The sequence below is a fragment of the Melanaphis sacchari genome, unplaced genomic scaffold (assembly GCF_002803265.2).
Source record: "Melanaphis sacchari strain LSU unplaced genomic scaffold, SCAv2.0 Contig134_pilon_pilon, whole genome shotgun sequence".
In the NCBI taxonomy this organism is placed as follows: Eukaryota; Metazoa; Arthropoda; class Insecta; order Hemiptera; family Aphididae; genus Melanaphis; species Melanaphis sacchari.
The window spans coordinates 1304509-1328728 of NW_020270560.1; the positions used below are offsets into that span (position 1 = coordinate 1304509).

Genomic DNA, 24220 nt, shown 5'->3' on the forward strand with positions numbered 1-24220 from the left:
TACAGTTAAACATAAATAGATTAGATTTAACAAGTATTTGCGGTCAAGATTTTCTTTGAGTAAAATACTTACCTATCGGCTATCATATACTTATTATTGCACTAAGGTTTAAGACGACGACACAACATATTGTCAATATACAATACATTTGATTAGATTCATTTTCGAAGTTATGAGTTTAATGTTTGAATCAAACTGTTTATGTACCTACCTAATTATTAGAGCTCGGAAGTTGATGATCTTAAAACATTAAAAAATGACAGAAAATCATAAAAAACGACCTAATAAATTATAAATATTCGCTTAAAATTAGTAAAAATACATTTTTTTCAAAAAAATAAAAAAATTGTAATAATAATAAAAATTACTCAAAATTAATACATTGTAGCCTGTAGGTAGGTAGTAGGTACTATTAAAGATTATTTTATGTTATTAAAAGTAAAAATGACAACTAGCAATTGCTTTATTCTATCAAATCTTTATCTTTACCTAATCCATATACAACTTGTGTAAAATATAAATTTGATGTACCTAGGTACTTATATACAGTCTGTAAAAAACAAAAACTATTAATGTAAAGATGTTAATTGACAAAATCTAATAATAAATATACGAAATTGAATTAAAAAGGATAATAGGACCTAAAAATGACAAAAATTACTTGAAAAGAAAAATATGACTTAAAAATGACAAAAAAATGATTTGAAAAGTAAAAAAAAAAAATGCGAAATAAAAATTAGTTATTTAAATTCACATGTTTATGAAAAACATTTGTAGCCAGAAGAGAATCGTCTAATAAATTCCAAAAAAAAAAATGTAAAATGCATCAATTTCCGAACCCTAGTAATTATTATTTATACGTTTGATAATAGTCAAATTTCGGAAAACATTATCGTAATTTGTAAATAAGTGGTGGATGCAGTGTGGGTGCATCCAAAAATCACACACTTTATCGGCTCATTGTACCTATGTATTGCAAAATAGTGCCACTACCCAAAATTAACTCAAAGGTTAGGTTAAATGTTGTTTTAAATTTTGATAGGTATTTTAATTAATAAATGACTTATGTACAATTTTTTTATAGTTTAAATCTATGATTAATATTAGGTAGGTACAATACATTTCATTGATGATTTTTTTGCATTTCTTGTGTAGGTAAAAGTAGTAGCAAAAAAATAATCAATGGTAGTAAGTACCTATAGTATATCTATGTAGTACAATTTTATTATTTCCTTTATCTGGTTTAAAACTTTCATTATTAAACACATGCATATAGGAAACTCTAAACACAAACTGGATACGTATAATAACTAATAAGTAAGTAGATAGGTAGGTATCTACTTTATAGGATACCTACTATAAAATGTATAGACTTTAATGTATATTGTGTAAAGACGATCAGTGCAGTAGGTCAAATTGTAAGACTTTAATCTTGTGTTAATTTTCATCTGCTAGTTATTGATAAGATTAATTAATTCAATTTATTTTAAAATAATAAGTATAGTCGAAAAAAATCGTTTTTATTTTTTATTGCAACTCATTTTACAGTGACTTTTTCGGCATCTTTTTATCTAAATACATTTTTTACTGCTGTATTTTTTATCCCTAATATCAAATATTTGTTGACCAAATAATGATCAGGACAAAAGAAAATTGACATTTAGACAACATATTTGTTGGTCAAGTTATGATACATTTTTTTGGAGGTAAATAATAATTTTTGGTTATTATGTTTTTGGATGTTTATTTTCATTTTTTTCGGCAAAAATACTGTACTTCTCGAATACCTATTTTAGTTTGGTAAATTTATTTTCGGATAAAATATTTTTGGTCCTTCAAATATTTTAATATAACTTTCCCCACTGTACCGATTAGTGAATAGTGATTATACTTAACATGCAAGTTGTTTTTAGTGTAAATCACTAATACTTGGACTATTAAAGCGTACAATAATCGAAGTGTAATGATAAAAAAGTTTTTATATCTAATTAGTCCAACAGCGGTTATTTATGACTTTCTAGAGAAAGGTGAATTTCAATAATTATAATTAGATAGTAGGTATTATACTAAACTCGATTTAGGTATAAGTATTGCCTTTTACTTTATAGGTATCTGCCTACTTATAGTCACTGTAGCTTACTAATTTCCATTAGGTACCTATTGTTGATAACCATATTTAAATGCATTTAAATCACTTATAGTTTCACGTGAAGTTGGAAAGTGTAGGTACTATTATTTACTACCTATAGCCTATAGGTATACAGTAAAACCTGTCCTGTGCGGAATTTCACGAGACCAATAAAGATTTCCGTTTTTAGCAGGTTTCCGTGTAACTGAATAAAAAGAAAATTTCTGTACTATAGAGTTGCAATATTCTGCATAATTAAGATTTAAGGTTATAACATTTTCCGGCCAATAATAAAAATTAAAATTTTGAAAATAAATAAATATTATAGGCCACAATAAATTTTAATTTTTAGTAAATAATTACATAATATGTATTAATTAGATATTTCAAAATAATTTATCAAAACATAATATTTAGTAGGTATTAATAAAATAATAATATGATAAAATAAAGTAAGTAGATTAAAATACAATTTAAAATTCCAAAATTCGTGTAAAGTTTTTGTCCGATTTTTTCTTTAACAATTAACAACTTTCTTCGATAACTTTCATTTTCTCATTTAAACTTAAACAAATCATTGAAGACATTGTGAGAACGAGTAAGACGAGACGAAAGATAGAAAAACTACCACTATAAGTGACTAACGGTGTGACAATAATGGGTACTGATGATATAGATTCAAGATAAAATGTAGTTATCTATCGACACGTATGAATATTACTGAGCTTAATAATTGTTTAATAACAAAATAAATATGAGTATCAAAAATTTTTTTGTTCATTTTATGATGTGTTTTACCGTTTGTTAAAGGTATATATGATTTACAAGACCAAAAAAGCTATTTAGCTATCCGTTTTACGTTAGATAGGTTCCGTTTTATCAAGGGTATAATCCGAAATTAAATTATAAAAATCTGCCGGCATCATAATAAATTTCCGCACAGAACAGGATTCCGTCTTAACAAGGTTTTACTGTACTCGCCTATCTACCTTCTATTCATTGAAAAAAAATTAAATCACAAATGTTAAAAATAACTAGTATAAAATCATACTCATAAATCATAACCACTAAAACTTTGAATAGGTACACATGAGTGGCTTCTGAATAATTATTAGAACGTTATATATTTGTTGATGAATGAATAAATTACAATTGTTTACATAAAAATAAATATGTTTAAAGACATAGTTATTAATTATAATGATTATAATTAAAAAATAATAAAATATACCTGTAAAAATAATAAGTTAAAAATATATATTGTTACTAAACCTATATCTAGGTAGTAGGTACCTATTTATCAATTTCCGCAGGATAGCCAATACGTAATAAATATTTTAATAAATTATAAATTAAATTTTGTATTATATTAACATTATATTTATTCAAATTTTTATTATTTTGTCTTTTTAATAATTTAATAATTCAGTTATTCTTATTTTTATCTTGTTTTGCCGTAGATCTTATAAATACTAAAAAACACCTACTTTTTCATGACTTGAAAATTATAAATTGTAAACTAAAAATTGATTTAGTGATTTTGAAAACTATGAATTAGAAATTAGAAATTTAAAACTATTTATATAAATTTTTATCATAAACTTGAACATTCAGTTAATTTTAAAAAATAACTTTCTCGTCACTATAAATAATTTTTACCTAATGTATTAATTTTTATAATTTTTATTATCAAATCTTGCAATATATATATGACCTAGTGATTAAATTAGGAAATTAAAAAAAAAAGTTGAACTATGCAAATAATTAGATTATACGTACCTAAACTTAAATTTACTCTAACTTTGTTTTATTGTTGATAAAAATTTTACATACAAAAACTGCTTAAAAAAATAGTTTGTCTGAAGGTATAATGATTTTTTTTGTTATCATTTGTGCCTTAATTCTTTTTTAATATTTTGAATTAAATTACCAATTTATTACAATAATTTTAGACGTACCTATTTTCATAATTCAATAAAAATTAATATTGGTGATGTCAAATTAATAAATATATTGTAGTATTCGAGATAATTATTTATGTAATACATTAATGTATTTACCATCTAGGCATCTATTTATATACATAACTTAAGTAGATGTTGAAAAGTTATTTTTGATGTACCTATATGAATTTTTAAGTCTGAAGCGTCTACGTACTTGTGAAAATATAGTTTTTACATTTATTTTTCAATACAAAATAATTAATAAATAGAAAATAAATAATAGGTAACATAAAAACATTTTCTTGGATACATTTTTTTCTTTGTTTCACATTTTTTAATACGGAAACAAAAAAAAAAAATTACTTTTTCTGTGTTTTTGCAATTTAAATATTAGTATTATTTATATTACCTAAAATTCCGAACTCTGATATTGACGTTACTACGTAAATTTAATGAAATACTGAAATAGGCATGGTGGAAGCCAAAGGAATTACTCAGCAACAAATATTCAATTGCCTACCGATACTATACTATTCATTAATATAATATTTATTATATTGTATTATATTTATTTATATTTATATTATACATTGTGTAAACATTTTGAATAAAAATAATACAATGGAGGGGGACAATTAATACATTTATTATTTGTAAAAAGGCTGGTTAAAATTTTATCCCGTTTAGTAAAATTTTTAATCCTGAAATTATGCCCTTGACTATTTTTAGTCTGAAAAAAATTAATCAGTATCTATTATTTGTTAATGTTGGTATAAAATATGTAAAAGAATTTAATATAATACGAATTTGAAATAAGCAAATGCGCAAATCTACCTACCTACTTAAAATACATAAAATAATAAACCCACATAGCAAAATATTAATATTACTATTTCTAAAACATTATGTGTTTAATTTGTGTACAATATCATATGTCATTTAAAAATATTCCTATAAATAATGTTGTGATTTAAATATAATTAAATAGTTTAATAATGTGTTATTTTTCTGTAATATAGTAAAATCGCTATTAGTAATATTAACCATTAGGTTATTATTATTTTATGGAATGGTCGAAAATATCAAAATTAGTAAATTACGTCTCGTAGCAAATGAATTTACGCATATTCTTGACTGCCACGCTTTGTAATTATTGAGCTGTATAGGTAAACGATATATAGAAAATGCGTAGTTGATTTTTGCATATATGAATGAATGAATGAAACTATGATAATTGATAGTTGTTTTTAACTACCTAATTTTAATACAGTATTTTACGTAAAAATAATTAAATTTGTATTAATTGCCCGTCGTAAAATGTTCAATTTATGTTTATTTGTCTATATATTATTTTTTTTTAATTTTAATACTAGTAAAAAGCCTATTCAAATTGTCATGTTTTTTTCTAGAAGCGCACTAATAAAGGTGAATTTGCGGTAGGTAGATATAGATGTATAGTGCCTATACTTTATTAAAATATTTATTTTTTTGTTGGTAACTTATATATATTTGGTAGATTATATTTAACCTATTATTTATTAGTATATATTATTAAGACTAGGAAATTTGACGATTTTTTTTTAACTCGTTCAGTTAAATTATTTTAAAATAATAAAGTTAAATTAAAAGTTACTTTTATTTTTTTCACAAATTCGTTAAGTTAAAAGTTAGCTTTGAAAATAAAAGTAACTTAACTTAATTTAAAGTTAAAATTTTCTAATTTACAAAAATAAAAAATTTCAGACACATAACATTGTTTATTAGATACCTAGTATTTCTTTACTCTCAAGAAAATTACTGAGGAAATTTAAAATGATACATCAAAGTTCCAACTAGCTATCAAAAAACCTACTTTTTTAAAATAAATCCTAAAAACGTGAAAACCTCATATAAAAATTTCCATTATTTTTCAGACGAAACACGAAATCAACTTTAAGTAAACACGTTAATTTTTAAAAAAGTAACTTATTAAGTAGTTCAAAGTTAATTTGAGAAAAAAGTAACGAGTCAATTAACTTCACGTTTTAACTTAATTTTAACTTTTAATTCGTTTATGCCCAGCCTTGTGTATTATAATTTATGTTGTGAATTATTATATATAAATAAATATTATTAAACAAAATTTATTTTGTAAATAAGTATAGGACATAGGTAGTAAATAGGTACTTATTAGAAGACACCCGTTCCCTTACATATTTTTCCTATTTAGAACCACTAACATCAAAGAGATGTTATCGTAGGTACTAAGTTAAGTTGGTCTCTACGACCTACATATACATTATTGTTTGATAAATAGGTATTACACAAATACACAATTAAATGTCTAAAGTATTTAGATTCATATTAGGTAAGTTATCTATACCATAAACCTATTTTGCATATTGTTTTGCTGTAGCTGATAATTAATATTATTTTGAATATAGATGTATGAAATAATATCATAATTACTATTTAATATGTGTGATATGTTTTTGGCAAAAATGTATTTTAATCTACCGCGCTATTATAGTTATTTTTCTATTAAAAATTAGCTATACGGGCCAATTTAAAAATATTATGACATTTCCTTGTAAATATATATTACCTATGTAAGTATACGATGATGGGTCTTCATTTTTGAAGTATGGTCAAAATCGTTTTTCATCGCATACAATGATTTATCATTAAATTCAAATTTAACACGTCCTTATTCAATTTTTAGACAAATTCGACATTTAATACGTAAAAAGCAGAGTGATAAGTTTCTTGTTTGTTATATAATTATTTGTTACCAAATGATTAAATATTTTTCAATAAGTCAAGTAAATAAACAATATAACCAACAGACCAATCCCTTAAAAATTTTATATGTAAGTGTCTACATTTATTTTTTTACAGTACCTATATTTTTTTAAGTATAAAATTACAAAATACTTAACAAGTATATATCTATTTTAATATAGATACTAATCCGGCTTTATTACAAAGATGAACAATATATAATACGTGATTGTGTGAAATATAGGTACCTACTTACGTGGTTACACATGTAGGTAATGTATATTTATTGTTTTTATGGAAGTGATTACATGTTATATATAGGTAGGCAAGTCCTGCCTATAGTCACTTTTTATAATGAAAACTGAATAGTACAACTAAGCCTACATTTACAGATTATGGTTTTTATTTATTTTTTATTGTGAAATTGTGGAAACACTGGAAACTACCAATGGTTAATTATTCGTGTCATTTGTCACATAATAATAATGTAACTACAAACTAGGTAGATAATAGATATTGATGTTTGACCTACTATTATTTATTATATTGATATGGATACTTTTTAGTGATATAACATACACTTACTTATCAGTTACCTATCTTATGGATACCGAGCGTTGAGCAGAAAACTTAATATATTTTATACTGCATTACAGATATATAAATATAACCTTTTTTTTTTGTCTCAAGTTTGGAATTTCTGAAGCTTTTTTTAAAAAAAAAGAAAGACAAATAAAACCGAAAACATGTTGATAAAATTTAAATAACATAATACCATAAAGATATAATGATACTATGTACAATATTAGTTATTTTTTCCCGAGACGAGTGGCAAGCATACGGCATACCTATAAATTATATAAATTATAAATTATATGCTGTCCATTAAACTTTCCGGCCATTGCCAACAATCGTTACAACTCGTAATGAAAATAATTAAATAACAATACCATAATTGATGAGCGCAAATGTGTAATTGTGTTATTATAATTTATAGTATTTATACGCACCATCGGAGGACTGATATATGATGAATACATGAATTATGTTACTATTTTGTACCTACACCCGTTATTATTATAAGTATACACGGTGGATTAAATGGGCACTGCGCCTTTGGTGTACGCAGTAATAAATCGCAAATGTGTACCTACGTCTGTACGGTGTAGATACGGTTCCCCATTCCCGCGGGAAAACATTTGAAAACATTCTCTAGAAAAAAATATGAAAATCGTCGACTGTCGGACGAACAGAACTACTTCATTTCCGTGTTGGTGTCGTTGGTGACGGCGAGTGTCGGATGCCGATAACGATGGAGGAATATCCGTACCGCGTACGTTGTGACTTGTAGCAGCAGCTGCTGCTGGCGGCCAGTTAAAAATGAAAACGTTCCGTTGCAACCGGTCCGTCGATTTCGTAACAACCGATGCGTCCGAAAACCTCCGAGCCGCTATCATCATTACGACCATCGCGATTTTGTGCGTGCGTACACATATTATTATCGCAATACCATTAACACATAATGTATTTATGTATATGTATTATGTAGATTTTGTTGTTAATTTTTTTTTTTCTCTGGTTATTGTTTTTCCGTTGATTATTAATTATCGTTTAATCGTTTTCGGGCCCGCCCTGTGATCGAGCGCGCGCCACCGTCGAGTGTCGACGCGACAACTCCACACGAACTGCCGTCGCAGCAGCAGGTGCGAAGGATTTAGAGTTTCGTCACAACACAATATTATTACTACTACTACTATTATTATTATTATCATCATCATCAACTGCGCGACCTGCCTACATACGTTACTCCTTATTTAGAACTGGCCATTTGAAGGCCTAAAGTTTCCTTCTATTTTTTTTCTCTGTTTGTTTACTATAAATTCCACCGTTAGTATTGTGAAGTCACCGTTGTCATTTATGTCATAGTGGTCTTTCGGCATCCCTACCGTCATCAACTCGGTACTATCGTTGTCGGTACAATAACACTGAATAAGTAACACGTAAGTACTATTTACTATTAATTCTATCTGTTGAACTGCTATTGATTAATTTTTCTATCGATATTATGTTAGTAGCACAATTAAGCTAAACGTTTTAATTAGGTGTATATATTGAACAGTAAAGCCATATAGTTTGAATAGTAGATATTATACAAGCTTATAAGAAAATTTAATTCATTTAGTTCAAGTCCTAATTACTTAAGTAGATGTATAGATTTTACCTTGAACTTTTAACGTTTTCAATGCTAATTAGAAAATAATTATCATGTTTAGTTAGAAAACACTACACATATTTTATCTTTATTATTATTTATTAATTATTACTAATAAGTTATGATAGTAAATAATAATACAATATTTTATGAACTATCTACAAATTGTTTTAGTACATTACCATAAATTTAATTATTTAAAAAAAATTAGTATAGTTTTTTAATATTTCATAGTTCTGTATGATCACTCTTAGACCTCGCTAAGAAGCTAAAAAAAAAAAAATTAGTGGAGAGACCTAAATAAAATTTTACCAAGCATTTGTAAAAATAAAGCTTAAAATTTTATTGAAATCTAATAAATATAAGCACTTGTTACTTGATATGCCTTTTATAACACAAAATAATGCATATTAATTAGTGTGTAGTTACTATGTAAAGTTTTTTTGATTTAAAAATCACCAAGTCCTTAAAAATAACTAATACAAAGTTTGATCATGTTTAATTAATGTATATCTATACTATAATATATATAAGTACCAAATAGTTATTGATACTTTATTTTAAAGTAGCAATGAACATTGATTTTTAAATATTTTATTAAGGATTGTAGGTACTCACATAGGCAGTAATTGGAGAGGAGTTAGATCCCAGAAATTATTGAACATTTTTCAAAAATTTTCACCAATTATAAATTGGTGGTTATTACTTATAATAATCAACAGTATTTAGAAGTTACAATAATTAATTTAAAATTCTTTGCTTATCAATTGTATGAATATGTTAATCTTACAATATCACATACATTTAGGTATTCATTATAAGTTAAATTTATACAAAGTTTCTTGAGGTATTAAATTTTTTTCAGTTTCATAATTATATTTAACATTAATCCTTTGAAAAGCGATAATAATACACATTAAACACTGTTAAAATTGAAGAAATAAAACTAAAATTTTGTACAATAACAAATATAATTGTATGTCATTTTTATCACTCTATTTTAATATACTAAACAAGTATATAATATATTATATATAATACATAAAAAATAAATTTATAAGATAAAATCATTGATATTAAACATATAGATACCCCTTTCCTATCTTCAATAACTATAGGCTTTTTGACCAATATAATAGATTAATAGAGAGATTAAAAGATGGTTGTCATTCTCACTAAAAATTCAAAGCAATAAAGAAACAATTAAAATAATGTTTAAAAAATGCAACAATATTGCAGTCAAGAATAGTATTAATTGTGTTTGTTAACTGATTTAATTTTTTCATTAATTGCATATATATGGATAAGATCCTATTAAACCTAAAAAATAACATTGGTAGTAAAAATGTATTCTATACAAAGCCATCTAAATGTTAATCTGTAAAAGTGCAGATTTGGAAAAAAGTTTTAATTAAGAAGAGCTTTTAATATTTGTTCTAAATTATATTATGTATATCTATTAATTTTTTATTAGTGGAGTATGTTATGTATATGTAATATATATACTAAAATTAACATTTTTACCTGACAAAAATAAGTAGATATATCCACTTCTTCAATTTTATTCTAATATTGAAAATAAATTAATGTTAATTATAATTTTTTTGCTAAGATAATTTCATAAATTTAAATTGATATTTTTGTTTTCACATCACAATTAAAATATTTCATGCATTTGTTGTAAAGTATATCAATAGTTATTTAAAAAAGATCAAAAACATATGGTTTTATTATTACTAAGGCTTGATTGAACATTGTTAGAGTTGCATATCTCTTGCATGCTCTTGGTTTATACCATACCAAGTTAAAATAAACCTATTTTATATGATTAAAAACAAAAATTGTAAATGCACATTTCTGTCAACTTTGTAAAAACTGTTAAAAAATAAGCAAATTTTTTCATTATGGCAAAATGTTTTGATAGAGCTATTTTTTAAAAAAATTTTCTTTTTTAACCTGAGAATACCTACAACCACTTAGTATTTATTTAAAGCAAATTAATTTTTCCTTACATTTCTTTAATATTATAGTTATGATTAAAATAAAATGTAATATACTAGTATAATAGATTACTATTAAATGCTTAACTATTAATTAATAAGTTATAATTTTTGGAGTTTGAACAATTTTTTTTTCTCATATTATTTTAGATTTTGAATGTATATATTTTATTTATTTTAACTCCTTTACATTCTAAACTCTAATAGTTATAAAATATACATATTGTGTATTTATAAATTGTAAAAACAAAATATATTTAAATGTTATGACTTCTAATTTAAAAACATTTTTTATTTAGTTCAACATATTACTTATTTCATGATTATTTAATATTTTATTATTTGTATTAAGTTAATTGTTTTTGTTTATTTCAGATTATGCTGTATTATATTGGAATGGATGACTCATGTTTATTTTTAAAAAAACAAGTTATAAATAAAAAATATTATAATATCATATCAAGTTGATAATGAGCCCTTGACATGATGGAGAATTTATCATCATTGAATCAACCTAGTAAGCTAATTCGACCACCGACATTAAAACGTGGTCGAACTGGTGATTCACAAGGTGGCAAAGTAAGATATTCAATTTTCAAATAATTTTTGCACTATAAGTTAATTATTGCAAGACACAAAAGTAAACACTCAGTGTCTCAAAAGTATTAACATATTTAAAAATAGTAGTTAATTAGTTATCAATATTAAAAATTTAAAAGTTGAAATTAGTAGTAGACTTATATTTAATTGATTCTCTTGTTACACTAAATCTCACTTATCTTAACTTTAAATACCTATAAATAATAACCTACTTATTTCAAAATTTAATTTTTGTTTATCAACATTTTGAAAAACATATTTTGCATTGAAAATTTAAATAAAAATGTAAGAATGTAAAAAAAAATAAAATATAAAATATTGATTTATTTTAAAAAATTTCAAAAATGTCTTACAATTATGTAAAATATATATTTAAAATGTTTATACTTTTTTAGATAATAAGTGTTTGCTTTTAAAAATCTTCACTTAGTTTCAGGATGGAAATGTATTTTAAATAAGTAGTTTTGTTTAAAACAATTATACATGCATTTTTAATCAACTTTTTAAAAAAACATAAAATTATATGGTAATATTTTTTATGAAATATATGTTTTGTATGTAGATTTTGTGATATATACAACTAATTTATAATAGACACATAATTCACAAGCAATATTCTTAATTTTATTGATCTTTTTGCTTAGAATTTAAATTAAATTTGTTTTTAAGCTATTGTGTTATGTATATAAATATAAGAAAAAAAAAATTTTAAATTAATAAAACTTAGAAAAAATTGTTTTTTTTTCAATCCTACCCAGTATAATATTAAGATAGTTTAATGTTAACAACTAATAAACATAAAGTTTATTTATTATTCATTTTTAGATAAAACTTGAAAGGGTTATTGGGTTGACTGTATCAACAAACTCATCATTAGATGTTGATAAGAATACTGGAACTATTGCTTATCCAGCCGGGTAAGTTATAATTATTTTTTGTTGTTTAAAGTATTTAACAATTATTATAACTTTGAGGAACACTAATATTGCTAACAAAATTGTAAGTTGTATTTATGTTTTGAAAACTATTTTATTTTTTAGTCAATATTAATATACTTTTTTGCTAAAATTATAGTTTTTCTTTTTCTGCTTATACCTTTTTTCACCAAATGAGATATTCATCATGCTTCTACCAAAAAACTTTTATACTTACCTACTATTTTTTTTTATTGATAGCAATAATAATGTATTTATGTATCAGTATCAAAGCTTTGTATTTGTTAAATATTTATAAATATAATTATATTTTCTGAAAAGAATAACATAAAAACAATATATATATATATATATTTTAATTAATTACATATTTATTTAATTTATTTATACTTAGTAGATATCTTTACCTGTATGTATATACTTTGTTAAAAATAAGAAGGAATCTCGATGACCAACTTGTACATAAGAGCATGACTTTATTACTTACAGGCATGCGAACAGTAGACTCAGTAGAGGTCACAAACGAGTATTACCTAACGATCATTGACGAAGATTGGTTGCTACTGAGGTTTCTTTTTATTATGAATAAAATATATGTATACAGATAAAAAGAACCCAACTACATTAAATTATTAATTATGTACATAGAAAATTTAAAATATAGAAACAATTCATATTTAGTATTAATAATTACACACAATAATGAATAAAAAAATAAAATATGAGTAGTTTAAAAAATGTTTTTAAGATAAATATTAAAAGATTTAATGGAATTAAATTTAAAATTAGAAAACAATAAAATATACATAATATACATACCAGAGTGAGGATATGGTATGTATCATTTTTTTAAAATAAAATTAACATTATTATATTTAAAAAAATATATTAAAAAAATATTTATCAGTATGTTACAATTAAAAAAATTTATACTTAATAATTTTAAACTACACATATATTCTTATAATATAATCATAAAAAATTGATTTTATTAAAATGTTTATCACTCTGTTTCTTAGTATTATATATCTAGTTTTTTTAAATAAACTTAATGCATTATTGCTTTTAATAGTTAAGAAATTGTCTTAATGGAAATATGATCAATATCTAATTTGATAGAAAAAGAATAGGTATTTTTTTGGTAGAATGGGTTCCATTTCTTTTTTTAGTTTAGTAAATGTCAAAAAATTATAATGATTAATTTTATTTTGTAGCTATACCTTGATTTAAAATTTATAATAAATTTGTATTATAAATAACTATAAGTTTAACCTTTAAGAAATTATAAAGTCTTAAATTAGAAAATTTTGAGTTAAAAATATTTTATGGTACTAAATTTAAATTAAGCAATAATATAATTTAATTATTTCATTTTATATTAATTTATTTTTATATTAAATTTCAAGTCAGTTTATAACAATTATTTTATTTTATATTTTATAATTAGGGGTCGGATTTATATGTAAATACATATTTTTACTGTGACTTGATAAATAAATTTAGATAAGTGATAAATTCGTTTTAAGGGATTTCCAATAAAATTAACTATATTTTATTTTATATATTTTGACAATTTGTTCATTTATGATTTATTAATAGCTATCAAAAGTATTCTCTGCAATGGCCGTTCTCTTAAATTGTCATTGAATGTAGAACTTACTTTTTCAGACATAGTCAAAATCCAATACTGTCCAATAACATTAGTAGAAGTCGAAGGATTATTTAGTTGTTATAAAGCAGTTTTACGACCAAATCAAAGATCTTATGAATTTGAAAATTTAAAAATGCATGTGATCATAAATATAATCAAGATAATTCATTTTTTTCATTTTTTTTAGTTTTTTTATTCATATTTTTTTCATTATCTTAATAATTTTACTATTTAAAATATAATTTGTTTCATTAGTAACTCATATGAATATATTAAATAATTAAATATTAATAAATAAATCATATTAGTAAAATATATATTTTGAGTGTTTAAGCACATATTTATGTACATATTTTGGTAGCATAAATACATATAAATCCTAGCCCTATTTATAACTTTTACATAATTTTAAATGTGGGTATTGTATTTCAGTTTCATTAAATCATACATTTATTTTAATAACTATTGTAAATACAATTATTTTTAGATGTACTGTGGTATTCCATAATCCAGTTTTGGGTACTGAAACACATTTGTCTAACATCTGTAGAAAATCAATAACATGTTTAACATTTTCATCTGATGGAAGATATCTCGGTACTGGGGAATGTGGTCATCAGTCAAATGTTAGGGTTTGGGATATGACAGATTTTACCCAAATAGCTGAATTCCCAGGTCATAAATATGGAATAAATTGTGTGGTAAGTTTTAAATTAAATTTAATCAAAAATCACTATTTTATAAAATTAATATTATTATAATTTTTAAATAATTTTTTATTTGTAGGCTTTTTCTCCCAACCAAAAATATTTAGTTTCTGTTGGATCACAACATGACATGATTGTGAATGTTTGGGAATGGAAATTAAATTTAAAATATGCATCTAATAAAGTGTCTGCTAAAATTAAAGCTATTGCCTTTTCCGATAACGGTAACTTTATAACAATTGGTAATAGACATGTAAAATTTTGGTATTTACAGTCTTCTAGATCAGTTACAGTAAGTTAAAGGTTTTTAATTATTTGGTTATAGATTATATTTTTACCATTATTTCTAATAATTTTAGTATAAAGAACCAGTACCATTAATGGGTCGATCAGCTATTTTAGGAGAACAACGAAATAATGATTTTATTGATGTTTGTTGCGGACATGGTGAACTAAAAGATTACACTTATGCAATAACAAAATCTGGATTATTGTGTGAATTTAATAATCGTAGATTATTAGATAGATGGGTTGAATTAAAAGTAATTATAAATTATCTTAATGTGCCTACAGTTAGTAATTTATTTTATTATTTTTTAGACTACTAGTGCCAACTGTATGGCCATTGGTAATCAGTTTATTTTTGTTGGATGTGCTGAAGGTATTGTAAGATGTTTCAATCCAGGAACTCTTCAATTTGTAACTACCTTACCACGAACTCATTATTTGGGTGTTGATGTAGCTCAAGGACATGATATTAGGTAATAATTTTTACAAATAAATTATTGTTTCTCATTTTAAAATCATTTTTCTTATTTAGTCATATGGCCAATATTCCACCAAATGCAAAATATCCAGATGCTATAGCACTTGCTTATGATGAAACTAATATGAAGGTGACCTGTGTTTATAATGATCATAGTTTATATGTATGGGATGTTAAAGATATTAAAAGGGTATGTATAATATCTTTTTTATTATTTTTCACGTCTAAATCATACATTTTTTCAATCAGGTGGGAAAATCAAATTCCTTTCTATTTCATTCAGCGTGTATTTGGGGAGTAGAGATGTATCCTGCATTAGAGCATGATTTACAAATTCCAAAAAATTCATTTATAACATGCTCAAGTGATGATACTATTCGAGTTTGGAACCTAGACAGAATAGAATATGATAGAAACTCCCTTTATCAAAAAAATATCTACAGTAATGTATGCATGAATAATACTTTAAACTTAATTTATATATTTAAAATTGTTTACTTTCTTCGTTTTAGGAACTTCTTAAAATAATTTACATTGATCCAGAACTAAATTTTATTAAGAATACAGAATTAAATGTAGTTGATAAAAATGATTCATCATCATACGATGGTAGAAATGGTGTTCGAGCAATACGAATTAGTCCTGATGGTGTACATCTGGCATCTGGTGATCGTTCTGGTAACATAAGGTAATATTATAAAATTAGACATGGGATCAATTTGATAAAAGAATTTTAAAATTTTTCTGATTTTACCATTATTTGCTTGTTATATTAGATTTATAGAATGTTGCCAAAAAAGTACTTTTTTGTTTTGATCACATTTATTTATCGTATTATAATATTTATAAATTACGTTCAAATTGTAAATTTGCCATTTTTATTATTAAAATATATTAGGTTTCCAATTTTAGCAAACTTCCATTTTATTCATATCCAAGAGATATTTTACTGTGTATTAATGTAAAGACAAAATTTTTCCTTAAAATCTTTATTTAATATAGTATATATAGTTTATAAGCATGTGACATGACTTAATTTTTGTAAATTGAATAGGGTTCATGATTTGAAGACTTTACGACAAGTTTGTTTAATTGAAGCCCATGATGCTGAGGTATTATATTTAGATTATACCAAGTACAATGAAAAGATAAAGTTATTTGCTTCAGCTTCAAGAGATAGATTAATACATGTATTTAATGTTAATAAAGTAAGTAATTTTTTAAGTATCTTATTAAAACAACTGTTCTTTTAAACGAGTTTTATTAATAAAACAAATGTATGTTTTTTCAGGGATATGATTTTACACAAACATTAGATGATCATTCATCATCAATAACAGCTGTTCGGTTTATAAATTCTCACAATAAACTTCAAATGGTTTCTTGTGGAGCAGACAAATCAATTATTTTTCGAAATTATAATGAGGTTAATTAAACATAAAAATGATAATTGTGCATGTCTCACTGTTTTAATAAATGTAATATGAGTGTATTATTTGCTTATCTAGTCAGGTGATAAGAATCAAGATAGTTTTGTACATGATCATTATGTGTCAGGAAAAACTACATTTTATGATATGGAAGTGGACCCTAAGCAGAAACATATTATGACTGCATGCCAAGATCGTAATATTAGAGTATACAATACAACATCTGGAAAACACACAAAAACATTTAAAGGATCTGTAGGAGATGAAGGCTCACTTATCAAAGTAATCACATTTTATTTGTTTTTTTAACTGAAAAAAATATTTTATTTAAAATTATTATTGAGCAGGTAGTATTAGACAGAAGTGGATCATTTATTGCCACTAGTTGCACTGACAAAACATTGTGTGTGTATGATTTTGTCGCTGGGGAATGTTTGGCTACTATGTATGGACATTCAGAATTAGTTACTGGATTAAGGTTTACTAATGACAGTAAACATTTAATATCAGCTAGTGGAGATGGTTGCATATTTGTATGGCGAATGCCATCTGATATGATCAAACATGCTAATTCTAATAAGAAACAAATAACTAAATTTGAAAGGTATTATATGTTGATGTAATTAATCACAATTATGATTATTTATGATGCATGCATCATAAATAAATACATTTTAAAATTTATCTTTTATTTAATTAAAATTTAAAAAAAAAAAATGCATTCTTAGTTTCAATAATATATTTTTGATACAAAAATACTATTAAGTTAATTATTTGAGTAAGAGATATAAACTAATTATAATACAACAAATTGTTATGTACATTTTAGACCTGTTCCAGTATCAATTATTGAAAATGAAAGTATATCATTTACACATAAAATAGTTGAAGAAAATGAGACAAACGCATTTAGTATTCCTGTGTAAGTGACAATTTTCAGTTTAATGTATTGCTAAGTGTTTAATAATTTTTTTGTTATAGAGATGGCCAATTGCCATTATGGGCCAAAAACCAGGTCTCAGATGATATTTCAACTAATACATTATTAAATACTTCTCAAAATCAAATAAACGCTCCCAAAGGACAATGGGCTCAGCGAGCAACTAGTTCATCAGAACCAAGTAGTATTTTACAACTACCGATTAATAAAGATGACTCAGATTGTTTTAAAGATGATAGTTCTGTAGACAGTGGTACTGAAACCAGCAGATCAATTTATCCCGAAAGTCAAAAAGAGTCATTAATAGTACCAAAGAAGGTGAATTAATTATATTAAATTTTTAATATATTTACTGTTATCTATGTCGCTTAAACTATAAAAATTCAAGTACATTCAGTACTCTTTTCCATTAAATCAAATAAAAAATTATGTTTATTTTAATTTAAGTATCATTTTTTTTTTAGACAATGCGTGTGCCTCCTGTATTTGTTCCACATGATTTTGAGGAAAATACTTTAACTCATGTAAGTATTGTAAAACAAAAAATATTGTAATGGAATGGTTTAGGGTTTTTATATGGACTTTATACATTAAAGTTTCAGAAGTTTCAATTATAATTATTGATTTAAATGGAAAACATTAAAACCTTTTATTATACTTACCCATTATTGTGTAGAGAACAGAATTAATGTAAAGTATTATAGATTATATTTGAATCACAATATTCATTTAAATTCTTAATATTGTTTATTTAACATAAAATGTTTAATCTACTTTATATGTATTTATTTTATATGCATTTACATATTGATTAAGCAATCAGGTTCTGTAAAATTATCACTCAATTGTATTGTGAACATAACAAATATTTTACTCATGTGACAACTATTTTGATTAAACATCCATCCCAAAATGTATTTTTCTTTATAGCTTATTTAAGGCTTTAGCTGCTTCAAACATTTTTTGCCACTTTTCTCTATTTTTACTCTCCTTTATCTTAAATCTGGTGTACAGTTTTCTGATTTAACTGTATCACCCCTACCTTAGTCGTTCTCTAGGACTTTTCTCATTTATTGTTTCAGTCATTTCTTTTTTTTTTAATAATATTCAATATTCATTACTAAATATATATATAATATATATATTATTTTTTTTTTTTTTTTTGTTTCAATCCTCTAACTATTAATGCAATTATATAGTTAACATCTGAAAAGACAAATTCTCAAACCATCTCAGATATTCAGCGTATTCGTAATTTAACTGACGACAGTTCATTAGGCAGCTTTAAAAATGAGGTGATTTTGAGTTTAATTAAAATTTAAATTAAAAGAAATTAATGTATATGTTGAAAAAATTTTAGGAATTGGAAAGTAATGATCATGATGGTGATATTGAAGATTCTGAAGGTGAATGGATTGGTAGTGAAAAAATTAAAAATACTGTTCTGTATTATCCATCAAATAACGATGATCTTGTCAAGTAAATCCTTAAATAATTTATCTTTATGAAAGTAACACTTATAAAAACAATATTTTTTTTTTTTTTATATAGTGACTATACAATTACAAAATTAGATTCTGATGCACTTAGGATGTCTCAAAGAAAATCAAAAGCTATTAAACAAAAAGATCGTTTATTATCATCTGCGCTCACTGATTTATCTAGTCATTCAATGTCTGGTAGCCAAGGAAGTGATGAAGATGATGATGATACTTCAACTCCAAGTGTTGATCACTCAGACAAAAATTTAACTAACTTTTCTACTAGGTAAGCAAATTAAAATTTTACTTATAAGTATATTTAGTTTGTTGAATTATTTATTTGTTTTAGTACTGAAAGATTAGATATGATTGAAAAACGCGAACAATTCTTAAAGAATACTTTTGAATCGCTTGGAGGAACTGAAACTGATTTTCAAGACAACAAATATCATTTCCCAAGTAAGAGTTTTAGCTAAAATTATTAAAATAATTTTTTAAATTATCATCTTATTTATTTAACTTTTAGGTAAAAGAAGTATATCTTCGCAGTACAAAGGTAATAGTAATGGTTCTACAGTACAACAGAATACTAATATTGAATCTCAAAGTAAAAGAGAAGAACTTCAGCAAAGAATTGAAGAAACTCGAAGAACTTTACAAAACGTGTGTATTTAAAATTATTTTGTAACTAAAGGATTTCTTAAAAACTTATAATTTATTATTTTATTTTAGTTAGGAGCTCATTCCAATTTAAAAGCTAGTCAAAGTATATGTGATTTAAGTCGAAGTTATGGAAAATCTCCATCAAAATTGCCAGTTCGTAACCATTTATCAGGTACATAGTGTTTATGATGAAAAATATTGAGTTATTCTTTCTAGATTATTTTCCATCTTTTCTATCCATACCTATCTTATGTCAATTTCTACTGACTATCTTATTATTTTTACTTTGCAGTTCTTAATCAAATGATGGGTTTACAGTAATTATTTATAACTCACTACTTGTATTTTGTTCTCTAAATATCACCTCATGTACCCATATTCATTCTTAATCTTGATTATATTCTGATAATTCAAGGCAATCAATTATGTTGTTTAGTAATTTTAATTCAATTTTATTAAATATTGAAATTTTGGTTAATTAAAATCTCAACACCTATATACCCTAAGTGTAGAATTTATGATATAAATTAAAGAAATTGTTTTGAATTTTATAAAATGTATATAATTGACTTAAAGATTTTTTTTTATATTGATTTGTATGTAACTAAAGACACGATGTGCATGTATGTACATTTTTTTAAATTGTAATATATTTATTATAACTTATAATTCATTTTCAAATTAAAATATCTCTAAAAACCTATGATCTTCCATAGATAATTTCCCTAACTTGAAGTATAGTAGTTAACTTATAAGAAAGATGTAGTATTATAATTTACAACAAAAAATTTGTCTTTAAGAGTGCGTTGTTCGAGTAGTATTCTATTTACTGTTAGTTTGTTGACTGAATATATTATCTACTGGTAAATTTTTACCCACCAGAAAATTTGATATACCCCTCTGTTGTATGATGTGTTTTATTTTTATTTCATTTTAGTGACTTGAATTATTAAGATAATTAACACTAATGATCATACAATACTATAACAACCATTATGATAACTAGTAATTATCCATTGTAACTACAATAACTTAATATTTCTGTTAGGACATAGCAATTTACAATATATAACATTTTAAAATTCTTAATAATAATGATCATTGTTTAACAATAATTTAACGAGTAATTTTTAACTCAATAAATTTTATACCATTTTTGATAATTGGCATTTTATGTCAAATAGTATACTATATGTGTATACTATAGAATATCTCTTTAATGCAAATTTGTTATTTTATTTAGTTGTAAGACAAAAACAGCACAAGCAGTTTTACTGTCTTTATAATAAACCTTATAAACCTAATATTTATTAAATATAGATTTTTATATTACAAATTTAACATTTTATTTTATATTCATATTTTTAGTTGATGTACAAACAAATAGAGTTGGGACTATACGCAGAGTATGTTCTTTGGTAGATTTGTCTACAAGTACACCAATAAAAGATTGTCAACCTTATAATACATTTAATGGAGGTGGTAAGTGATTTCAAACTAGTTTTATTATCATGTTATTTATCAGAGTTAATGAATTTATATTTTGTTAATATTAGGTTCAGATAGTTCAAAAATAAGTTCTAAAAGTTTTTCAAAGAAAACAGTTATCAGTAATATGCACAGAAGTAGTTCTGTCAATGTGTTAGATCAGGTATATTAATTTTACACATTATATTTCACAATAAACATTTGAATTTATTGAATATTTAACGTTATAGAGTGATTCTGAGAGCGATGCCAGTCAATCTACTACTGGTGGAAAGAAAAACACAACAGCTGTACGAGCTATGAGACCAACAATATCATCACAAAATAAAATTATTATGAATAAATCAAATCTTTTACGCCGAAGAAGCACAACTTCTTCACAGTCTACAAGTAAAAATATATCCTATAGTTTAAGTAAAAAATTATTTTTTAATATTCAATTAATTTTTAGCTGCTCTAAATATTATTGGACATAATGAAGATTCTAGTTCAGAAGAATTTTTCACATCTTTACATAATAATAAATCAAATCAAACCATGCATTCTAGAATAAATCCTATTGTACCTAGGTAAAATAATCCCTTTATTTTACTCAAATTGAAAAATGTAAATTTAATTACTATTTTTTTTAATAATTTACAGTCGTAATAATTCTTCATTAACTAGAAGTGTGAGTGAAATGAATTTAAAGAGTCCGTCAAGTAAACCATTTGAAAAGTCTAAAAATCGTAATGATTTGGCTATGAAAACAAAAAACAGTGGAACAATTGGCCAACAAAAAAACTTAAAGAGTAAATTTTTAAATATGAATTGTTTTCATAAAATTATACTTGTTGAATTTTTAGATTATTTATCTTTGATGGCTGATCAACTATTTCAAACTACTGACAAAATTTTGGAACATACAAATTGTGTCAATGTCAGTGATAGACGTATAAGTAAAGCAGATATTACTGATGTAATGATAAAACTAGAACAAATTGTCAACAGTGGCGGTATGTTTGGTCATCAAAATTCAAGAGTAGCACTCAACAGTACTCAACAATATTTAGATATCCTTATTGATTTGATAAAAAAACGTTTATCACTTGAAATCATTTAAATCACCAACTGCGAAATATTTACAAACTTTAATTCTCTTATTTGCTATATTAAAGTTTTAATCTTTAACAAAAAAAAAAAAAAATTAGCCATCTAATAACTAACATTATATTGTCATACGGATTATTTTAACAATAATTAAACTGTTAGATATAAAAATAATTAATTATAATTATACATTCGAGAATATGTGTTATACGAGAATATTAATTGAATTAGTTTGAAATGAAACAATGGCTCTCTAAGTTTTCTTATTGTTTTTGTTTCATTTTTTTGTTTCTTCGGAAATATTGAAACGTTTTACCAAAGAAAAACATAGGAATGATTTTTCACATTTTATTATTGTTTGACTAGTTTTATTAGTTCAAGTTCCTGATTGTTCTTTATCTCTATCAGTCGATATTTGTAATGTACATGGGGTTTTGAATACTTTCTTTTTTGTAGATAACATGTTATTTTAATTGTTTACACCAGAGCTCATCAATGTAAATGGTTAAATGTCATCCCAACTAGTTACGATCAAACTGTACAATAAATATTTTTATAATATTATAGTTATGAAATCTAACCTTGTGGAAACTAATAGACTAATTTATATAATCCGTCCAAATTCATATAAATTTATATTTATGTTTATGATGTATCTATTGAAAGTTTACTAATTTAAAGTTGTTTATTGATGACACTTAAATTACGCCTCACCAATCTTCATGGAAACTATGTGTAATGAATTATAATCCTTTAATAATTTATTTTATAGTAGAATAATTGTATTGTTGTTAAATAGTGTAGTTAAGTCAAAACTGTGCGTTTATTTTTAAAATTATATTCTTGTCTTGTTAACCTTTTTTTCTTATTGTTATTTAGATAATTATAGTAGTTAAATAATTTTATATTTCTTTTCCAAATCTAAACGTATTAATTCTAAATGTATTACAGACTACAGTATTACAATATATGTGCCTTTTATTACAGTATACTACTAGTCATGTTAAGTAATAAGGTTTAGTTAAAACAATTAATGCAATACATGTAAGTACTTAACCTTCCATTATGTATTAGTTATTGTTAAAGGTGGAAAAATAATGAGAAATTGGATATATTTTGTTTATTGAAGTATTTCATATTTTATATAAAATATTTTATTATTATTGTAGATATTTTTTACTAAATCCGTCCAAATATCTTTGAATACAATTTTCCAAAAGACGCTCATTATTTTTATTGCATCTTGACTGACCTTATTAGTTATAACTTATAATCAATGAGTATTTATGATATTTATTTATTTATTATTGTGAAACAGATTATCTAATATACATATATATATATATATACATTATTATTATATTGGTTTTTAAACATTATTATATAAATTCTATTAATATTTTGTGTATTTATTTAATTTTTTGAAA

At 24.0% G+C, this 24220-nt stretch overlaps 1 protein-coding gene across 3 annotated transcripts; it reads left to right on the forward strand.

The window, feature by feature from the left end:
* The first annotated feature begins 8361 nt into the window (after positions 1–8361).
* LOC112591431 (mitogen-activated protein kinase-binding protein 1) lies at positions 8362–23977 on the forward strand. Of its 3 annotated transcripts, XM_025335247.1 has the most exons (30): positions 8362–8831; positions 11419–11622; positions 12469–12560; positions 14717–14930; positions 15016–15228; positions 15296–15478; positions 15537–15697; positions 15757–15892; positions 15952–16149; positions 16215–16390; positions 16757–16910; positions 16994–17128; positions 17211–17414; positions 17480–17736; positions 17962–18054; positions 18114–18253; positions 18320–18390; positions 18537–18596; positions 19272–19367; positions 19433–19551; positions 19624–19839; positions 19903–20012; positions 20080–20216; positions 20286–20388; positions 21585–21698; positions 21773–21867; positions 21935–22094; positions 22156–22273; positions 22347–22495; positions 22550–23977. In XM_025335247.1, the coding sequence occupies exons 2-30, from the start codon at positions 11527–11529 to the stop codon at positions 22804–22806; spliced, it is 4257 nt and encodes a 1418-aa protein (XP_025191032.1). In that variant the 5' UTR covers positions 8362–8831; positions 11419–11526; the 3' UTR covers positions 22807–23977. The 3 variants fall into 3 exon arrangements, with proteins under 3 accessions (XP_025191032.1, XP_025191031.1, XP_025191033.1); XM_025335246.1 differs by having other exon boundaries at positions 18114–18390; XM_025335248.1 differs by lacking the exon at positions 19272–19367 and having other exon boundaries at positions 18114–18390.
* The last annotated feature ends 243 nt before the right edge of the window (positions 23978–24220 follow it).

Excerpts from the sequence above, each read along its gene's own strand:
- LOC112591431 (XM_025335246.1), top strand. The coding sequence starts at position 11,527 with ATGATGGAGAATTTATCATCATTGAATCAACCTAGTAAGCTAATTCGA. Across the intron at positions 17,129-17,210 it reads TTTTTCGAAATTATAATGAG|TCAGGTGATAAGAATCAAGA; the intron begins GTTAATTAAACA and ends TTGCTTATCTAG. Across the intron at positions 22,274-22,346 it reads ATAAATCCTATTGTACCTAG|TCGTAATAATTCTTCATTAA; the intron begins GTAAAATAATCC and ends AATAATTTACAG.